A 22481-nucleotide genomic window follows, 5' to 3' on the forward strand; every position below is an offset into this window, starting at 1 on the left:
TTTATCTTAATTTTAATATCTTAAAATTAAGATATTACCTTAATATCTAGGCCTGAATAACTTGCAACTCATGCCTGTCAGCCTGTAGGAGAGTGCAGGAAGTTAACTTCATTTTTCTGCTTGTAAGTTATAGCTTTCAGAATAAAACCAAAAGGAGGTCATGTATCACCTTACATATAACATATAGTGGGCTGTTGGATTTCCTATAGCATCAACAGTGCCATAAAAACTTGGGTTTCCTTATTATCACATTTAGATACAAATTTTTAAATTTTGGCTTATTCAAAGTCCATAATACAGATATAAAAATACTCAAGGCATATGTGGAGGTTCCAATTTACCTTTTTATATTTCTTAGCATAAATGTGTGGGATTATTATTATGAACTTTATGAATGTCATATGAATAGTGAAAGTTTAATTAGCCAAGATATAGAACATAAGGGGTATATTCAGACAATTTAGATATTAATTATTATAATATAGTGTATTATTTTATATACAGGTAGTTCTCATTCAGTGACTGTTATTGGTACTGGACACTTGGATGTTAAGCAAAAGTGAAAATTACATGACCACAACTTATGATTTTACTCCAGTTTTCCTTTGTTTTTTGCTACTTCCTTTAGCAGAACTAGGTTTGCTTCTCTTTCTCTTTAAAAACATTTTGGTATGGTATAAATAAGCAAGAGGAGAGAGATGCTGGAAAGGACATAACTGCGGGGCATAGCTGTTAAACTGGGTGTTTTTTTTTAGCATGGTCGTAACTTTGGTCACTAAATGAGGCAGATGCTAAGCAACAACAACTTATATATTATTAAACTCATTGCATTATATAAATAATTCTGCCTCTTATCTGACAGTCATTGTTCTGAAAGAGATTTTATGCTCTTTCTGAAAAGTACCGTCTGGACTAAGAATCAATTCATTTGGTATAATTCATTGTGTTCAAAATAATTTCTACCCCTTTGTCATAGGACATGTATATCTGTACGTATATGTATATTTCCTGTAACAATTGATTGCATGTAGGATTTTACTTTGGACTAAAGCTACATGCAGATTTACAATTATATAATATGGGGATTACTTCTTCCAGTTTAGTTCTTCCAGTAATTAAATACTTTAAGTAGCTATTAAAAATAAATACCAATAGGAAATAATTAATTATCTGCATATGAGAAGTCCTAAAGAATCTTCACTTATCTTAAAATTTGTCAGAGTAGGTGAATGAGTGAACAGGGTATTTGGTTTCAATTATCCTTGACTTGGTAACTTCTTATTTAAACCACCTAACTGCCTTTTGGTCAATCCAAATAATTGGTTAAGAATAGATCTACAAACAATGCATGACTTGGGATCATAAACATATATAAAGCAATGTATAACAACAATAACAATATATCATGAAGATTATTTCTTACCATCTGTAACTTCCAACTGAGCTTTTGCTAAGATACTTCCAGCAACTGTGAGTGCTTGACAGATGTAATATCCTGCATCAGCCCGCTGAATATTTGTGATAGTAAGATCTCCAGTTGGTGACACAGAATACCTGGCATTAGGCTGGAGTGGCTGATTCGGAAATAGAAGATTCTGTAGAGGTAATGCAGATCATTTAGTTCAAAAGCTGAAACACTAATGATTTTCTAAGTAACAGCAGCATTCTTCACAATGGGCACATTGTTATGTACTTCCTCTGAGATAAGCTGGTGCAATTTTTAATTGGAGCATCTCTATATAGTTTTTAATATGGTAAGTGCACAGTTTTATTTATATTTCCTTACTAATGAAATATTGAGCTAGATATTATAATTTGGATAGTATAATTTAGGCTATTGTTTTTTGGGGGGGACATTTAAGATGGTTTCCTTAAAGTTCCCAAACACAGCATAATTTTAGAAACCATTTTAATAATAAGTTTTAGAAAAACAAGTAATTACATAAGTAGTTTTGTCAGTAGATATTACATTTCTAAAAAGAAAATTATATTATTTTCCCATGTGTATTTAAATAATCTGATGTTAATGTTATGATTTTTCAGGAGACTGCCCTATAGTAAATTTTAAATGCTATTAAATTGTGATGCTGAATGTAAGAGCTACATTTGTAAATGTTGACTGTGTTTTCACATGGACTTCATAAATAATGAATATTTTTCTAATAACAAATCAAAACTTTCCAGAGCACGATACCATAGTCTCTTGAGACTGAAGGATGCCAATGAACAAATCATAACAGCATGTTCCAATATCCCCCCCCCCTCAAATCTATGGTATGATTTAGTGAATGTGGGAATCCAGTAGTTAACAACAGAATTATCCAAATACAATACTGCAAAAAAAGAACATGGTTCACTTATTCAAGAGTATTGGAAATATACTGCTGCAATCCAACAGAGAATAAAGTATACGTATTCTTTAGTATAAAGTTGCTGCATTTTATATGAAATATGATTAAAAATGAAATAGCTACTAAATACGAAGAGTTATGCAAACTGCCATCATGAAAAATCCAGGGACAGTTATTACATGTCCTATCCAGTTGACAACACTTAGTAAAAGGGTAAAAAGAACCAGTCCAATAGAAGAATGCCTTAAAACAGGAGCCACCAACCTTTTAGGCACTAGGGACTGCTTCTGTGGAGAGAGGTTTTTCTATGGAGAGCAGGCATGGTTTTGTGTGCTGCCTGCATCCTACAGATGGGGCTTCACTTGTTTGTGTGGCCTGGTTTCTGGCATGCCATGGCCCAGTGCCATGGACCGGGAGTTAGGAACCCCTGCCTTAAAATTTACGTTATTAGGGTAATATAAATAGCGGAAAGCCATATGATCATAAGGCTATGATCATGATTATTGAAGATGAGTTTTCTTTTCCTTTCTTTCTTTTTGAATAGGAAATGTAAAATTAAATGACAACGGGGTACCCAGAATCAAAAAATATTATAATTTGTATATTCAATTTAGGCAAAGCAGAAGTAACATGCCTTTGCTATTCATGATAAAATGCAACGACAGGACTTTTAAATGTTTAAAAGGTTGATGTCTCCCTACAAAGACCAGACATTTTTACATTAGAGTGGAAACATTAACCTGGTTAACCTCTGTTGCTTTACTGAAGCTCAATTAAGAAAACAACACGTGGGAATAATGAATCACATTGAACTATGTTTCAAGGTTTGATTATAAACAACTGAGGTATCAATTTTTATGTTACATTTATTTGCCAAAAAGAGAACATTTAAGCCCTCTGGGAACTTGGTCTCAATATTGTAATTAATTCTACAGGTTTGTAATTAAACAGCTTCAACATGTTACAATCAGTAGGTAACAGCATTCAATTAAAGAAGCAAGATACATTTTCACCTTAAAATGTTTTACCCTTGAAGTAATACCAATGAAAGTGGATAAAATAGGGTATTAACACTTTTCAATTACACTAAATGACTGTAATCCTGCAAATGATATCCTACTTTAATTAGAAGCTCTTCTCTTTATTACATCATGATGGATGTCCACTTTATTAGATTCAAGTGTGACACTATAAGCCCACTTTACATAAACATTACCATGTTATTAAGATTTTAAATAACATATTTAAAATGTTCGTTAACAATTATTGTTTTAATTTTAAAAATGGCATACATTTTCTCTTCCAAGCAATTTTCTCAATAGCAAGCCAAAAATAATTTTCTTCATAATGAAATCAACTTTTAAATTGTATTATTCAAGTCCTTCAAACAATGCTCACACTGCACATTGAAGTAAACAACCAGAAAAACCTGTCAAGCTTTGAAACAAAGAAAAATACAACCATTTGTAGGAGAAAATGTTGCATTCTCATCTCTGTGATTTTCTAATGTACAATGGTTACACTGAAAAATGACAGATGAATTATTTATTCAATTCATAAAGAGTGTCAACTTATATATTTTGTAGTTTAACTGATATATAACTGAGATAATATTTCAGTGGCACAACTATATGGATGCAGATTTTCATATAGGCTAGCTATCCTCAAAAAGACAGAAATAATTTCCTATTCCACTGAAAATGGCTGTTGTGGTTTAGAATGTGAAGAACAAGGCTAAATTTAGTGAGACAAAGGGGTAGCATAATATATTTATATTCCAAAAAACTTACTGGATAACAAAGTAAATTAATCATTGATACAATGATCCGATAGGATCAATTCAATATGTTTCAAAATCTTGAAAATAAGTTAAAATTATTATTATTATTTACTTTATTCATTAAACCTGAAACTCAAGTCAACTGAACAATCAAAAATGCATCACAAATACCACTGACTGGTGCTAATGGTTGATACGGGCTGCTGCCAGCGTCCTAGGTATCAACCAAGTACCTTCTTAAGATACACGATGTTCCAAGTAGTGCAGTTTTTTGCAGTTCCGCTGGTGTTATTGCAGGAAGCTGCAATTTGTTGATGTATGTTATAAAATTCTTGGACATTGTACCAAGTGTCCCAATGACAATGGGTATCACTGTTACATGTTTCATCCATAGCTGTGTAATTTCGATGGCCAGGTTGCGATATTTCATGATTTTTTCCAGTTCTTTTTCTTCGGCTCTGGCATCTCCTGGTACTGCAATGTCAATAAATTGTATGTTTCGATTTTCGATAACTGTGATATCTGGCATGTTGTGTTCCAAGTGACGATCTGTCTATATTCGAAAGTCCCACAAGATTTTCACCTTCTCATTTTCTATAACCTTTTCCACTTTATGTTCCCATGATTTTTTGGATACAGGTAAATTGTATTTTTTACATATTGACCAATGGATTAATTTAGCAACTCGGTCTTGTCTAGCTTTGTAATCAGTTTGTGTGATTTTGCTGCATTCACATATTAAATGTGAAACAGTTTCGACTTTGTTGTTGCAAAGTTGGCAGTTTGGATTGTCGGTGGATTTTTGTATCTTTGCTTTCATGGCATTAGTTTGTAGTGCTTGTTCTTGAGCAGCGAGTATTAAACCTTCCGTTTCTTTCTTGATGGTTCCCATCTTAAAAGAAATGGAAGGTTTAATAGTCGCTGCTCAAGAACAAGCATTACAAACTAATGCCTAATAACAAACTTATATTATTATTATTATTTATTTATTTATTCATGAAACATGAAACTCAGTCAACTGAACATTCAAAAATGCATCACAAATACAATTGACTGGTGCTAATGGTTGATTCGGGTTGCTGCCAGCATCCTAGGTATTATTATTATTATTATTATTATTATTATTATTATTATTATTATTATTATTGCCATTCACAATACTGATATAAATAAGGGAATTGTGCCTCTTTGCTGGAAGTGCCTGCAAATTGGAACATGATCTGCATAAACCTTTCAAGTAATAGGGGTTTTTGCTTTGAGGAAAACTTCTGTCATGCAGATACCCTTTCTGACACATTGGTTCCAAAGATTTGTATACCTCCAGTAATTAAAGAATTAATTCTCATTTAAAGAACTTACCTGGCTGCCTTCCTTTTGCCAAAATACTGCTGGCTGAGGATTTCCTTTAGTTTCACATGGGAATGTTACTGTTCTTCCCTGGGCAACAATCTGATCACGTGGCCTTACCACAAACTGTGGAGGTGCTATGAGGTGAGAAGTCAAAATAAGACATTAAGAAGTGAAAGGTTTTAACAACTATAACAATAAGTTAAAGGTCACAATATTTTCAATTTCAGAAATCAACTTTGACTCAAAAGAAGTAAAAATTATAAGTTAGCAAATGCTAAATTAAAGAACAAGGAGTACAATTTTTTAAAAGAAATATATATACAGCATACCTTGAAGTTTTATTCTGTCAACGTGTGGTCCTTGGTCTTGTACAGTACACTTTAGGACCATAGGACGACTAATGGAAACTGTGCAATATAAATTTCTAAGAAATATCTTACAAATTCTATAGTGTGCCTCAAACATAGCCCTCCATTGTGAGACTATTTCAAAACTAAGATTTAGCTATTTTTTAAACTTATTGGTAAAAACTAACATTGTCAACTTTGACACTAACAATAATTTTAGGGCAGATGAAGGAGATATCTGCTAAATAAGCTGCAGCAGTGCGAAGTGACAACAACATTGGGTAGAAGGAGTATGACAAAGGTCTGATGGAGGAGAACAAGAGACGACGTGGAAATTAAAGGCCAAAATAATCCAAGTGATGGTAAGAGCACTCAGGGCTGTGACTTCTAAGCTGGGAGAGTGATTCCAATAGATCCTATGAATGTCAGAGCTCTATGTTCAAAAGAGTAGGGACAGCTAAGATACTGTGGAGAATCCTCAAACTGCCAGATCTCTGGTAGAGAACTTGAGATTCCTGTTTTCATTGGTTGATAGAAGTAGAGACATCCAGTGATGGCATACAAAAAACCCTATGATTGCCTGCTTAACCATATCTAATTGTTTTAAATTTAGAATTTTACTGATGCTTTTCATTAATTCTTGCCATTTAACTTTAGTTAGGGATATTATCTTAGCATTGAACAAGAATATGACTTTATTGCTTGTTTCTAGGTTACTTGTATTTCAGGCTTTAGCTCTTTTTAAGTACTAATAATAGCACATTAGAATATTCTAATAAATGGAAAGAATGTATTGTTACTCTTGTTTGATGTTTGTTATTTTTTATTACGCTGGTCTGTGACTTATGCAAAGATGATACTGTTATTAATACCATAGCATCCATACATTTTAAATGAAGACATCCATGGCTTTTTTTCATCAAAAATCCCAAAGATTTGGAATTTGGGATTATATATTTTCTGAAAGGTAACAGTTTAACATTTATTATTTCCAGTTTATTCAGAATTAAACATGTAAAAGATGTAGGTTTCATCTCATCTGTTTTCACAGGTTACATATGCACATCTTTATTATATGGTGTGAAGCACTATGTGACAAACTACAGCAAGTTATATCAAAGGTGGACAAACTCTCAATAATTAGTGGCACAGCTCGGATTGTGGATTTTCCAGAGACTCTCCATTTAATTTAGTGATTTGGAAAAGGGCTGTCTTTCCTTGAGGGACTTAAAATTATGAGAATTGGAGTGGAAAACCTTTGGGAGTCAAAAATCAACCTGAAAGCTAAAACAAGAAGCAGAATCATACCATAAATATTGGTAATTTTCCTGCCAAACATTGTTGTCATACTTTTAAGGACATGGGGACCTACAAATTGGGTGCTTGATGAGAGATGTGAAAAGGGTACAAATCAGCATAGCTACATGAGGCACAGTAATTATCCCATTAATTGATAAGAAGTGAAATAAGAACGGTAATAAATATTGGTAATTTTCATTAAACACTTTAGAATATTGTAGTAATCAGTTAATTACATAGAAATTCATCAAAGACGTAGTTTCATTAAAAAGATGAACTTGGTTGAAATAATATTTGACCAGCTGTATCAAAAGGAATTAATACCAATTGGAAAGAAATTAATAATAATAATAATAATAATAATAATAATAATAATAATAATAATAATAATAATAATAATAATAATAATAATAATAATAATTTTATTTCTATACCGCCCTTCTCCCGAAGGACTCAGGGCGGTGTACAGCCAATTTAAAAGACACAACAATAATTAAAAATTAAAATAATTAAATAGATTTGGCCGATTTAAAACCCCAAAAATTTAAAATACCCCAATTTAAAATTATTAAGTTGATAGCCCGGCCTGGCGGAACAACAGGGTCTTCTAAATATATAGCATTTTATATTTAGAATGCAACAATAAAAGCACAAAAAGGCAAAATAAACAATATTATTTAAATCTTAAAAATGTTAATAAGATGTATTTAAAGTTGCTTGAAAAGCTTATACTTCAACAGTAGCTCATATGAAACTTGCATGATTTATTAACACAATCATAGGAAATGATGAGAACCCAAAATACATTTAATTCATATTGAAAGATCTAGAACAAATATGTTCTGAATGTCCTTTCATTTGCATTCAAATTATTTTCTAATTAATTGTGTAAACCTTGTGACCACAGATGGGTTTCAGCAGGCTCTGACCAATTCTGGAGAATCGGTAGCAGAAATTTTGAGTAGTTCGGAGAACCGGTAGTAAAAATTCTGACTGGCCATGCCCCCATCTATTCTCTGCTTCCCAAGTCCCAGCTGATCAGGAGGAAATGGGGATTTTGTAGTAACCTTGCCCTGGATTGGTGAGGGAATGGCAATTTTACAGTATCCTTCCCCTGCCATGCCCACCAAGCCATGCCACACCTACCAAGCCACACCCACAGAACCAGTAGTAAAAAATTTTGAAACCCACCACTGCTTGTGACTGAATTTGAGATTCATAACTAAATTCATAAGTAAGCTTTTTTCTGAACTGAAAGTAGCTGATGTACAGCCTTATTAACTTGATTGTAGACTGCTCTTTCCTGAACTTGTGGCTCCTCTAATAATTGTACAGGCATAGAACAGTTCAGAAATGCTCATGACTTAAAGATCCACTGATTGATGGAGGTAAGTTTTATTGGGGCAACAAATTTTGGATTTATATTTTATGTTTTTATATATATAAAAATTGGATTTATATATATTTATATTTTTCTGTTTCTTATATTGTTCAGATGATATTTAAGTTTTAGTTCTATGACCAAAAATGAGAATTTATTCAGAATGCATATTGGGTGTATTCAGATATATCTTATATGTCTGTCATTTGACATCGTTTGAACAGTTCAGATTCTTTGGATTGCATCAGTGGTGGGTTGCCCCTGGTTCACACCAGTTCTATAGAACCGGTACTAAAATTGGCAGGAGGCTCCGCCCACCGACCCCAACATCATCAAAATGCTTCTGTGCATGCGCATAAGCTTCTGCGCTTGCACAGAAGAGCCAACACATGAGCAAAGCAAATGCGCGGCCCTGTTGTGAACCGGTAGTAAAGGTAAGTAGAACCCACCCCTCGATTGCATCTAGTATGTTTTTGTTTTGCATTGTCTTCTGCCACATCTGTTTTTGGGTTCATCAGTTTAAGGTTTGTGATGTCAGTTAAAATTGGCCTTAGAGGCTAGGGGAAAGAAAACAGGTATATGGAATCAGTTCCCTACTGAGCCTTTTTTTGGGGGGGGGCGTACAGGGCAAAGTCTGAATTGTCACATAGCCCTAAATCAGATTGCAATTTTAGAGGGAAATCCTACAGGCACTTATATGTCAATCTGAATCTAGCATGACACACACCAATGTGTAGTCCCATCTTAAAAACAAAAATTGGTGATAGATTAGGTATTTAATAATATATTATGAATATATATGATTCCTGCAATTTTAGCTGCTGAACGACATTTCTTATTAGATACTAAGACTTCACAGTTGTAATCAGTCAAAGGAAAGCATAGCAGTTACTAATGCACCAATTGCATGACTACCCTATTGATCTGGTACCAGGGGCTAAAATCCCTGTTGGATGTCTCTACTCTATCACAACCTAAGTTGATAGTCTTGAAGGGATCCATTGATAAAAATGTGAAAAGAGGCTTTATTTTGACCCTTAGCCTTTCCTGCCGTGGCTCCTATACTGTTCTTTAGAAAGAAATTGGGAGAACCTCGTGTCTGCAACGATTACTGGCAACTGTATCAGATTATTGTTTATAATCATTACCCTTTGTTATTCATTTATGAATGCCTCTACAATGCTAAATGTTTATCAAGTTAGATATTAGAGGTTATACAATTTAATGTGCAAAAGAAAGAAATGAATGGAACAGTGTTTTGAACACACTATGGGCATACTGAATGTATATGGTCATGTGACTTGGATTGATGAATCCTTCTGTAATCTTCTAGCATTTTATGAGTCATGTATTCTGAGATGTTCTGGATCATTATATCATTATTTATATTGATGATATCCTGATTTTCTTGACTTCTATTGCAGAGCATGAATAACATGTCAAACCAATTTACAGAGACTGCAGAAAAATAATCTATTTAAAAAACTCACGTAATATGAATTTGAGAGTACCACAATAGAATTTCTGAGTAATTAGTGCCATGATAAACTGGATGCTATCTTGTCTTGGTAGTCCTCACACAAGGCTATACAATGCCTCCTGGGCTTGCAAATTATGATCAGTTTTTTTTATTATTTGATTTGCTGAAGTCACAACACCATTGACCAACCTCTTCCAGAAGGTCACTTTTCAATAAGGTGAGAAGGCTCAAAATGCTTTTGAAGCTTTAAAGTCTGCATTTGCCTTTCAGCTCAATCTTTGTCACCCAGATCCAACAAGTCCTTTTGTTATAGAGACTGACGCCTTTGAGGCAGTGTACTACTCCAGGCAGACTTGATGCTCCTCCAGTATATTCTCCTGTGGCTATTACTGTCAGAAACTGAAAGATGGCTGAGAAAAACAATATCACTGGGATAAGGAACTGCCAGCAATTAAAGCCACTTTTGAAATCTTGTGACATCTGCTAGAAGGCACCAGGTACCCAGTGGAAGTCTGTACTGATCACCAGAATCATGAACATCTTCAAACTACCAAGAAACTAAATCAAACACTAATCCACTCAACATTTTTCTTTGTTCAGTTTAATTTCAGAATTGCATCCCTTGCAGCCATAATAAATGTGCTGATGCCCTCTATGAACACTCTGACACTGACTCCTAATCTACTCTGTCAAATCTTCAGAAAACACTGTCGTTCCATTAACTCTACTATAGGAACTAAAGGAACCGTAACATCTAGATAGTTATGCACAGACATGTTCGGGGGAAATTGCAGGGGAAATTCTTGCAATTTAAGTTTCCACTGAGCCCTTATGGAGCATGGTCCTGAGACTGAGCCACAAAAGTCCACAGGCAAGGCACTTTGGACAATTTAAGATTCTGTATTTTATTCAAAATTTCTGCTGGCTCCATCTCTAAATGGAGGTGGAACAGTATATCACTTCCTGTCCTGATTGCTGCTGAGTCAAGGATATTCCAGGAAAGCTACCTGGGGAACTTCTATTAGTGTGAACATTGGAAAGATCCTGACAAGCCATGTCCCTCTGTATCAGGGGTGAAATGCGCCTGGTTCGGACCGGCTCGGGTGAGTAGGTAGCGATGGCGGCGGGCAGTTCGGAGAACCAGTAGCAAAAATTCCTGCCCCCGCCCCCCATGCCCAGCTGAGCTGCGCGATCATAAGAGCCTTTTTTTTCTTTTAAATGGCTCTGACCAGCCAAGCTCTGACGATCCCAGCTGAGTTGCCTACTAATCAGGCAACTCAGCTTGGATCGCCAGAGCCATGTAAAAGAAAAAAAACTTTTTTCCTTTTAAATGGCTCTGCCTGCTAATCAGTAGCAAAAATCCCTCCCCATCCTCCCCTCACTTGCTTACCTTAGCTGCTAGTCGCAACGCCTTGCTGTAATCCCTGCAATCGATTGCATCAGCAAGCAACTGAATCTCCCTGCCTGCAATCAAGCAGGCAGGGAGTTGAAGTCTACAAGTCTTAAAGTTGCCAAGGTTGGAGACCCCTGTTCAATTGGGTAAGTTTTTTCCCCCTTTGGGAGCTTTAAAAAAAATAATTAATTGGGGTTTTTTTTAGTTGTTCTTTTTTTAGACCTAGCCATTTAAAGTTTAGGAACTTTTAAATTTAGCTGCTTTTATATAAAAATAAGTGATTATGTCAATTATCAAGAAGACAATTGGATTGAGCTTCTGGCTGCAGTGGAGTTAGCCTACAACAATGTATAATACATCTCCATAAAGATATCTCTGTTCCAAGATAATTATTGTTTCCACCCTTATTTCTTTCTTTTGAATTCCTCTAATTCATCCATTCTAGTCAAAGATCACTTTTCATAGGAACTGACGGCAACCCATCAAGTCCTCCAAGACCAGGTACAGGAAGCAAAAAACTTCAACATCGTCAACCTAGACTAGAGTCACCTTGTCTTTTGCAGACTGTGTGTGAATTTCCACCTGACATTTGTTACTTAATGCAGATCCAAAAAACCTAGATGACCAGTTCCCAGTTCTTTTTTCCATTGAAGCAGAGGCTTATCACCTGCAATTATCAAAATGCACTCAATCTTCCATATATTGTAATGGTTCCCAATGCTGCAGCAAATACTCATCGTCCAGATGTTCAGCTTCCATCATCTGTCATGGTAGATGGTGAACCTAAGTATTATGTGATACATATTTTGGATTCCTATTGGTATGAACACTGATTACAGTACTTGATAGTCTAAAAGGGAAATGGCGGAGAGGAATGTTCCTGGGAGGATGCACCATACTTGGTATTTCAGTTCCATTGCTGATGCCCTCAAAATCCTGAACCCTCAAGTGAGGTTGGAGGAGATTGTGGAGGGGGGGAGACTGTCACAGCTCAGAACTCATGTGCTCAGTCTAAATATGTATAAAAAAATCCCTTATTTAAATACAGATTGCTGCAACCTCATTTAAGAGGCAGCCCTGAGCCATCATCCTTTACTGAAATTGTTTGATCGCTGGTTGTTTACATGATGTTCATTTGGATTCTGTTTGTGAAATTTTGACCTCTGGACTGGTTGACCACTCTGATCTGGACTTGATTTTAAGTATTATTCTGCATGTTCCTGTTTCCAAAACTACCCTGGAAAACTCTTTAAGAGGCTCTGTTTTGATTTGCATTCATTGCCTGCTGATATCTCCTCGAACTTGAGTAAACTGTTAATTTTGATGGCAAATGTGTGTGAATGTATAATTGAAACCCGGAGCAGGACAATAACTGCAACTGTATTTTGGACAAACAAACCAGGTAGAAACAGTGCAATAGTATTTCTGTGTACAAAGATACTGATTTGTCTATCTGAAAATCTGATCAGAACAATAATAGACAGCAATGGAGGGAAAGAAATTAATGCTCTATTTCCAGAATTTATCTAATGTAAACTCCTATAGAAGATAATCCAAATGCATATAATTTAACAATTTAAGGGATAATTTAATAATTCATACCAATAATTTAATGAGTTCAAATTGATTTTTCATGTTTGGCTTTGGAAAATGAACATAATGCAACAAGCAATGATTAATTTCAGATCTTTTCTTTTCCTCTCAGACAGAATAAAAACTTTTAAAACTATATCTACCCTGTATTTCATATCACATACAACCAAAGGACACTTACATATTTGACACATTAGTAAAAAGCTTCTTTTATTTCAGTTGAAACCCTATAAAATAATGGTAATGATATCAAAATTTTTATAACCTCTCAGTATTAGTATTGTTATTTAACAATGTCACTGAAAAAACAATCTCTAGAAATGTCATTTCACAGAACATTGCACCAGTATTCTGTTGTATATTGCATTGAGCATACTGAACACAAAACACAACTGGCATTTCTACTGCAAATAAAAATGACATGGATAACAGTTCTTAAATAAGTTCTGTATAAATATTTATGTAATACTGGAAACAAAATTCATTTCAGGTAAAGCATAACTTTTATAGCTTTTCAAAAAATTCAGCACCAAAAATATAAGCCTACTTATACCAATCACTGCTGTTTTAATTTTTTTTCAGTACATTACTACAGATACCGTCAAAGAGTATAATTTCATTTATTTCAGTGAGGGTACAAATTAGATTGCAGGTTTTTAATCAAATATATTCATTATTTCTATTATGCAACCTTTCAGATTCAGAAATGACACCAAATTATTAAGGTCCTTGCATTGTTCTAATTTTTCTACTGTATAATAACTTTGAAAACAGGTAAATAATAATTCTTTCATTCTCTATCGGATATTTAGTAATTAATAATTATTTTAAAACACATATGTATGATAATAAATGAAAGATGGAGAATTATATGAAATTATGCTAAAATGGATAGAAGGATGGCTACTTACCAACAGGACGAGCTGGAGATATTACAATGGTGTGGTGAGAACGTAACAAAATTAAAGAAAAAAAAAAGAATTTGTCAGAATGCATGATGTGTAATGCTATGCTATATGTGGATAATTACCTGAACATTATACATATATAGCAACCATAATTAATAATTTCTTTCTACTATTTATGATTTTAAAACTTCATTGAGAAATACATACGTAGAATTTGATTATATAGAATTATTGATCTGATTACTTCTGTTGCTAGGTCCATATGACACTATCAAATGTCATTTCAAATATTTAAAGAAAAGCAGCTAAATCCCTAGATTTTTTTTAATTTAATCCAAACTTACACATTGGAAAATATTAATCCAATTAAAAGAAGAAATATCAGTATTTGACTTAAAGACCAATGGCGTTTAATCATATCTAGCCAGGATTTTGGTAAGTTTGGAGAAAAGCTAAAAGTATCTGGTGATATCTGTGTTCAGGTATAATATTTTAGTAACACATAAAAATGTATTTTTCCTCATTCACTGATTCAGATGATAAAATTAAAACAAATAATTTTGAATGATCAGAGGGATTTTAACAGAATTTCAGAAAATGTTGTTGGGTAACTCTTACTTTTTTTAAAAAAAATGGAACTGATTAATGGGATATTTTTCCTTCAAATGTATGTTAACTTTGAGTGTCTTCAATTTAGCAGTTGTCTATCATGGCTTTAGATTGTTATATTAACAGTGTTTGGCTTATGTATCAGCTCTTTGATTGAAGGACAAGCTTAGGTCTGCATGGAGCGTTTGTATAAGAAACAAAGCAGTTAAAGAATTAATCACATAATATTGTTAAGTACTTAATTATTACATTAATTATTCAGCTGCATCTGTCAAACTTCACAAAATAAATTTATAATTTTCTTTGAGATATTTAGCTTTTAGCTTTTATACAAATTCTAGATCACTCATTTTAATTATTTTATTTTTTTCTTTATGATTTGCACAATAAAATACTTTCAGTTATAATTTTGTAGGCTGCAAACACAAGAAATGGAATTTAATATGTTTTGATGTGATTGATAGTGATATAACCACAATTACTTTAAAACTCCCAATGTGAATATTTATTGACTGACTTTCCACTTTCAAAAGCGATGTTAAAACACATTTATAATTAAATTAAAATTAAAATTATAATTAAATTAGGACATTGTCAAACCAACATTTAAAATTAGTTAACTTTACTATTATTTTATGTATATATTTCTAAAAGAATAATCTTATCTAATATCTTTCTATAACAAATGACTTAAGAGTTTGAAGAAAATACATACTGTTGCCAAGCAGAACTGAATTTGTGTACATCTAATAACACTAGAGTTGTTACAGTCACTATTTTTCATAACAGCATGTCTGGCAAAAGTGTTTATGCCTGTCATGGTTTTATTTGAAGTAACTCAGAGTCCAGGAATGTATGAAAGAGGTTTCATGTTAGGAGAACTTTAACCTTGTATGATTCAAATAGTTCATGGAACAAGACACAGTCAAAGATACCCAAATATTTCAGAGAAGAAAGTTAATCAGTTAAATTCATAAAATTATTACATTTCCAATCAAGTTTTATGGAGTAAATTAGACTAAGTTCAAAAGAAAAATTCATAATTTGGCAGTTTCAATGTTATAAGACATGATTTAATATTAATATAATTCAAAAACAATAAAAGCTCTGTAATTGTTATTAAGGAAGGTGCCATAAAGAAGGATTTTAAAACAGCAATTCAACACTGGAAATTTTTTAAGTTTTGATTTTTAAGATAAATTCCATTTGGAACAAGGAACAAATTTTCCAAATTACTTTTACTAACAGAATCTGGTGAACTTTAAGAAAGAAGAGGGATTCCAATTTGGATTTTTTGGCAAGCAACTTATTTTAGTTGCTTTCTTTCTTTTCCCATCCAAATTCATCAATTAACTAAACCATATTATAAAAGCTGGCACCTCAGATCAGTTGACCCATATTCTAATAAAGCAGACCATATAAACTTATATGATATAATGGGAATGAACGAGAAAAAACACTTATGAACCAATTTTTGCAATTCTAGTGAAATCTTTAGCACATGCTGCTACAATGTGAACCTGTCTGTGTGATACCCATTATTTTTTATACTTCTATTTTTATGTTTGTGTGTGTATACCCATTTATAAAATGACCTCCAGCTGCATTCATTACCAATGAAGTTCACAGCTGGCAATGGGAAAAATACACACCAAAAGGAGAATGGATAGAATTTCAGCAAAGATATCTAGTGAAAATATTTCATGAAATCTACAAATATTTTGTTCCTCAGTATCCTTTATAGAATAAACTTTCTCTGTCTCTCTCACACACACGTTTTGAATCCATCTTGGTTTATATATATGGCAGACCAAAAATCAGGATCCATAGGCCAATCACAATAGATACTGTATTTTGTTAATTTTTTTTCCAGAAAAAAATTACTGTAGGTATGAATTTTCAAAAGTCACACATCATAAAAAATAAAAGTGTTTGGAAGACAAATGGCATACAATTCAATAATTTATTGTAATTTATATAACATACTGTCTATTGCCCCTCCCTTTTGCATACCTTGATATTTTCTACTTCTTTTTCTACATCAAAAAAGATCTACATTCCCATATCTAATCTGTGTTGATATATATGTATAGTATAGCAATCACCACATTTTTCCTCCTTCCTCATACATTCATCTAATTCTTCCTTGATTCTTTATATACAGTGTTTCCCTGAAAATAAGACCCTGTCTTATATTTTTTTTGAACCCTGAAATAAGCGCTTGGCCTTATTGCCATGTGTCGATTGGGCTTATTATCATGGGATGTCTTATTTTGGGGGAAACAGGGTATTGTACTGGTTTGATATATTAAATTTGCTGTGAAAAAATAAAACTCATATATTTCTTGATGACTGGCTTTATAGTCACCTGTTGCTGCATGGTCAGCTGTAATGAAGAAAACTATATTTTTCATGTATCTATCCTTAATTTTTTCACGACAGTGCTGGATAAGGAGATATATGATTTCAGCTGCTATTTTTCATTTAAATGTGAAATTGTGAACTTTTTCTTCAATTTCCTTTTTTATAAGATTATAAGAACAAAATGTATAGGCACTTAATTATGCAATGCTTATAAAAATATAAAGCCCTTTTTATTGTCTCTTGGAATTACAGTAACAAGAGTTTTCCTGAGTTTTAAGAACTTTCTCTTGCTATAATAAATGTAATGACATCAGAATCTCTTTTTAATCATTTAATCATGTCAAAAAACTTTTCTGCATGATATTCTTGACAGCTACTATCAGTGATCGAAGCAAGCTACAAGCAGAGTTGGTTATTTAAATACAACTGTATCCTGTATTCTAAAAGAGAATCTTAGAATCCAATCTTCAGTCACCAAATGATATGTCCGAATATATTATATGTCGTTATGTTTTAAATAGTTCAGAACTCACCTCGAACTGTAAGAGTTGCAGATGTCTCAACTTTTCCAACTCTGTTTTCAGCTATGCATGTGTATGTTCCTTCATCTAAGCTCACAGCCTTTTTAATACGCAAGGTGTAATCATCTTTGATATCATATCTGCTTTTAGAATAGAAAAGAAAATTATACCAAGTTTAATTTTTCATCTGGAATCCTGTCATCATTATTCTAACACGGAAACATCTCTACAAGGTAATTCATTATATGAAATGACATAATTCCACTAAAAATTAATCTTCATGACACTTTTATTGAACCATGTATTACTTAAAGCTTTACAGCCATAAAATTAGTATGGCTATGTTCATGTCACATTAAAGTTATATTAGGAATATCACTTATACTGTCCTTGTTCTAAACCACTACAATCATATAGCATTATTATCAGTATATAATATCCTAAATTTTATTCTGATCTAACAATATGAAATATACCTATCAAAACATTTCAGCTCTGTAATAACTTAACAAAGTTACATTCAGGGAAATTTTAGACTTTGTACAAGCGAAGTAAAAGATCTGTAAGATTTCTGTGCATGCTAAATGTTCTCAACAAAATATACTATAGCAAATATCTTAAGGGAAAATGATTTGAAAAAATGTTTTATAAACAAGATTGCTTCATTATAAACAATTATTTAAATGGTGTATTAATTAATTTTAAAAATAGGTATACGTACTATTCATCTAGCTTTATATGTATATATACAATTTCACATAATTTCTTATTTGACATACTGAAAATGAGACCAGATTGGGCCAATTTATACTATAATCTACTATAATTCAAGGAATACAAAGTTATTTTTATTATCAACAATTTTTTTACACTAATAGGAATAATCTAAAGTTTCTAAAATTTGTATTCTATTTTCCTCAAATTCTTTGGTTTAAGGTCAATGGGAATTATGGATTTTCCTGCAAAGAAATCTTATTATTATTTTCCCAAGGCATCAGATTATTTTAATGTGCACATTCTTTTTTAAAAAAACACATCACATTTTTATTAAAATATATATCTGGCACAATTGAAATAGTGCACTACCTATTACTAGCATTAAAATCTATCATTATAAAGGGTTGAGCAGAAAAATTTTATTCTCCCACACTTACAAACTACCGGTATATAACAGCATGTGAAACTTAATGATTAACTATAGATGATGTTATATTCATAATCACCACATATTCACCAAATATTTTCAATTTTGGACATGGTATTAGAAGTACATTATAATCTGTTCTTGCTTTAGTTAGAGTAAAAGTGATTGGTTCATATGCAGACATTCTAGTATGTTACGGAAAAGAATAGCAACTTTTAAAGAGAATAAAGTAAGGCTTTAAATTAATAGAAACCAAACCATAGTGAATAACAGGAGTCAGAATGAATCAACAAATGAGATACGGGTTGGAAAGTATGACTGAAGGATATTGATAAAGTTAGGGAAATGATTCCATGGAATGCCAATAGGACAGTATTATCAGGTGAAAAAATTTGAACAATAACATGACAAATTCTCATTAAAAATTAAACAGGAATAGGCTTATCAGACACAGGCAAAAATAGACAAGATTGCCATAACAAGTGGAGATGTTGTATAAGACTTACAAACACAAACACATGTAGAAATTGGAAGTTTAGTAGTTTCATTCATTATGTTTCACATATTGTGGTACAGACTACCATATTTTTTGGAGTATAAGATGCACCGGAATATAAAACACAATTTAGTTTTTGGGAAGGAAAATAGGAAAAAAAAATCTGCCTACCAGGTATTCATCTGGCTAGGGTCCTTAGTCTGGTCAGCTTCAGCACATTAGTTTGCTGGTTTTTATCCCCTGCTTCGGGATAAAAAAACAGCTTCTAAAGCACAACTGATCTTTGGAGAGAGAAGCCATAAGAAAAACAGGCAAACCATGGAGATTGCTTCACTTACTAGCGCCTTGTTAGGGCTGAAAGAAAGCTTCACAGCTGAGAGTCGAAGGGAGCAGGCAAAGCACGGAAGATTGCTTCACTGAAAAAAAGCTTCTAAAGCACAGCTGAGAGTCGGAGATAGATCGTTTCACTCACAAGCGCCTCGTTAGGGCTGAAAAAAAGCTTCGAAAAAGCTACATTTGGAGTGTAAGATGCACCCAAATTTTCAGCCTCTTTTAGGAGGGGGGAAAAAGTGAGTCTTATACTCCGAAAATACAGTAATTGTAATTCTATGAGGTTAATATTTAAAATAATAAATATGGAATATGTATATCCATGCTTACAATTTTTTCATGTATGTTATTAATTCAGAAGTAAATTACTCCCAGATGATATTTTGCTCTGTTATTTCTGTTATTTATATGATTGTAACATATTTATGGCTCAGGTTCATCGTAATAAGTTGAAAATGTTAGTTCTAATTCTAAGCAATTGGGGGAAGAATAGCTATAGCCACAAAATTTGACAAAACCTTACATAATATACTTGAAAAAGAACACTAAACTATGAGTGATGTAAGGAGCTCATAATCTAAGTTTATACATTGTTCCCTGTTTTAAAAAAATAGTATACTGATGTATAGAGAAGTGATTCTCTTCTACTATGAAATAGGTTGTGGCAAAAATGTGGCACACATTCATAAAGGTACTTAGAAATTAGAAGCAGCATATTATGGAGTTATTTATTTTCCTTACATTAGTTGTAATATTTAGTTTTAATTTAATTTTACAAGATAATGCAAGATATTTCAGAATTAGAAATTATTATATCAATCACAAAATGACTTTTTAGACTGTCTCATGTTGTGTAGATTTATCTCAACATTAAATGTGGAAATATTTACCAGTTTTGGGTAATTATACTTATTATTCACAAATTTGAATTTGCATTATCATAAAGCAAGATAGATTATTTATAGTGTGGGGGGGGAAACCTGTTTCACAGAATACAGTACTAACTGTTAAAAGGAATAATACAGCTTAATTTGTCAGGAAATCAAGGAACCGATTTCATTTTATACATTTTATGAATTTAGACATTACATCAAATTCAGTTATTCATGGCTGAATGGACTAATTAAGTCTTATGAAATTATTAAGCATGTTAGATAGTCTTTTTTTAGAACACATATTTGTTTTACAGTTTTCAATTATAGTTCAGCAGCTTAGAACAAGGTTGGTCATCTGTATAGCTCCTTTACAGAATGGTGGTTTGTATTCTATTATTTATGATAATTAATGTTGTACCTTGTGAATAAAGAAAAAATATAACATCTAAAATGGTAAAATATTACTAACTTTACAATCATGGAGTGATAATGTGCAGCGGCAAGTGCTCAAATAAAGAAGCAGCAGAAAAAGTCTTTACATTTTCCTTTACATTATTTTAAGAAGAAATGAGACAATTATATTTAATATAAAATAAGCAATTGTAAATTGAGATAACAATAATAGACAATGCAGAAAAAGCTTTCCAAAACCAGCAGTGGCCTTGGCCATATGTACACAACCATACACACGACCAAAATAAGTTTATCTTTCACATTTTTCTTCTGAATTTTTTCTTAGTTTTTAAATTTATAAAGGCCTGCAAGAAACTGTATATTGAAAAACATGAATATAAAAAGGCTTGAATTAAAATATGAATTTAAGGAAAGTCTTACTAAATGTCTTTGTAATTAGAAACTTTAAAAAATAATATGTAAAGATATACGTTATTATAAATTTTTGGTCAGGAAGAAAAGAAATCTGAGTCCCAGGCAAATCTGTAACTGGAATAAGCATTTTAGGCAAGACTATCTCTAGTTCTCACAAGATGGAAGAAAATAGGGGGGAATAGAAAATTCAGAATTGCAACCCTATAAAATATAGTAATAGCAGTGGTGGGATTCATTTTTTAACAACTGGTTCTATGGGCATGGCTTATTTGGGGTGTGTGGCTTAATGGTCATGTGACCAGGTGGGCGTGACTTGGTGGTCATGTGACTGGGTGGGTGTGGCTAGCTGGTCATGTGACCGGATGGGCGTGGCTCTGTGCATAGGGACTACTCAGACAGCTGAAAAAAGTCATTTCTGACTGGTCCTCGCACTTTTGACTGGTCCTCACACTTATGACCATCCTCACATTTATCCCATTGCAGCATTCTTAACAACTGTGTCACTCATTTCACAACTGCTTCTCTTCACCACAGTGACAAGATAGGGCGCAAAACGTAAAATGTGAGGACAGTCATAAATGTGAGGACTGGTCAAAAATAACTTTTTCAACCCTCTGAGTAGTCCATATGCACATAGAGACTACTCAGAGGGCTGAAAAAAGTGATTTCTGATAGGTCCTCACATTTTTGACCGGTCTTTGCATTTATGACCACTCCTCATTTATGCCCGTTGCAGCATTCTTAACAAAAGTGTCACTCATTTCACAACTGCAGTGCTTCATGTGACCGGGTGGACGTGGCCAGGTGGTCATGTGGCATTGCTTCTTTGCCCTAATGACAATTTGCTGCAATGGTCGTAAGTGTGAAAAACGGTCAGAAATCACTTTTTTCAGTGCCATTGTAACTGTTGTAAATCAAGGATTACCTGTACAAAAATACAAAAAGCTTCTTTGCTTGCAAAAAGCTGCCCTAAATACCAATCATTAGATTAGAAATACCTGCAAACTGGAGTTACAAATCAGGCAGGATGGCAGAGCACCTTGAGGAATTAAAATAGTTAAAATGCAATGATAACTATCAGCAGCCAACTCTTGCTCATAAAGTGAAACCCTTTAGCAGAGGGGTCATTTAAGCTCTCCAGAATGAATCAAAGGAGCAAACAGAGTATCTGTTACTTGTTAAAGCAATTACCAGAACAAATAGACATAGGAACTAGTCAGATTTCTGAAGCTGCTTCTTTTCAGGAACAGAGATTAACATTTTCCTTTCCAAACAAAGCTGAATAGGGGAAATTATCTCATCACTAAACACAGGATTAAACATCACCAACCACAGAATTAAACTTCACCAAAAACCAATTTTAGACCAAAAGTCAGAAAGGGTATGTAAACTCACGTTTGAATGCCAATCTTTCTAGCTAGCCAATAAGTCT

General features: G+C 33.1%; 1 protein-coding gene across 18 annotated transcripts in view; it reads right to left on the reverse strand.

Annotated features, from left to right (window-relative positions):
* ROBO2 (roundabout guidance receptor 2) overlaps positions 1-22481 on the reverse strand; it is a 727272-nt gene that overhangs the window by 113222 nt on the left and 591569 nt on the right. For 6 of the 18 annotated variants that reach the window (XM_034421511.3, XM_087895026.1, XM_087895021.1 and 3 more), the window contains exons 6-9: positions 17389-17519; positions 13886-13897; positions 5491-5615; positions 1424-1595 (exon numbers count right to left, since the gene is read on the reverse strand). In XM_034421511.3, the coding sequence (XP_034277402.2) occupies positions 1424-1595; positions 5491-5615; positions 13886-13897; positions 17389-17519 (440 nt within the window). The remainder of the gene's footprint in view (positions 1-1423; positions 1596-5490; positions 5616-13885; positions 13898-17388; positions 17520-22481) is intronic. The other 12 variants (XM_060686344.2, XM_060686346.2, XM_060686349.2 and 9 more) reach the window with 3 other exon arrangements.

The sequence above is a fragment of the Pantherophis guttatus genome, chromosome 5 (assembly GCF_059756535.1).
Source record: "Pantherophis guttatus breed Tessera chromosome 5, ASM5975653v1, whole genome shotgun sequence".
Classification (NCBI taxonomy): Eukaryota; Metazoa; Chordata; class Lepidosauria; order Squamata; family Colubridae; genus Pantherophis; species Pantherophis guttatus.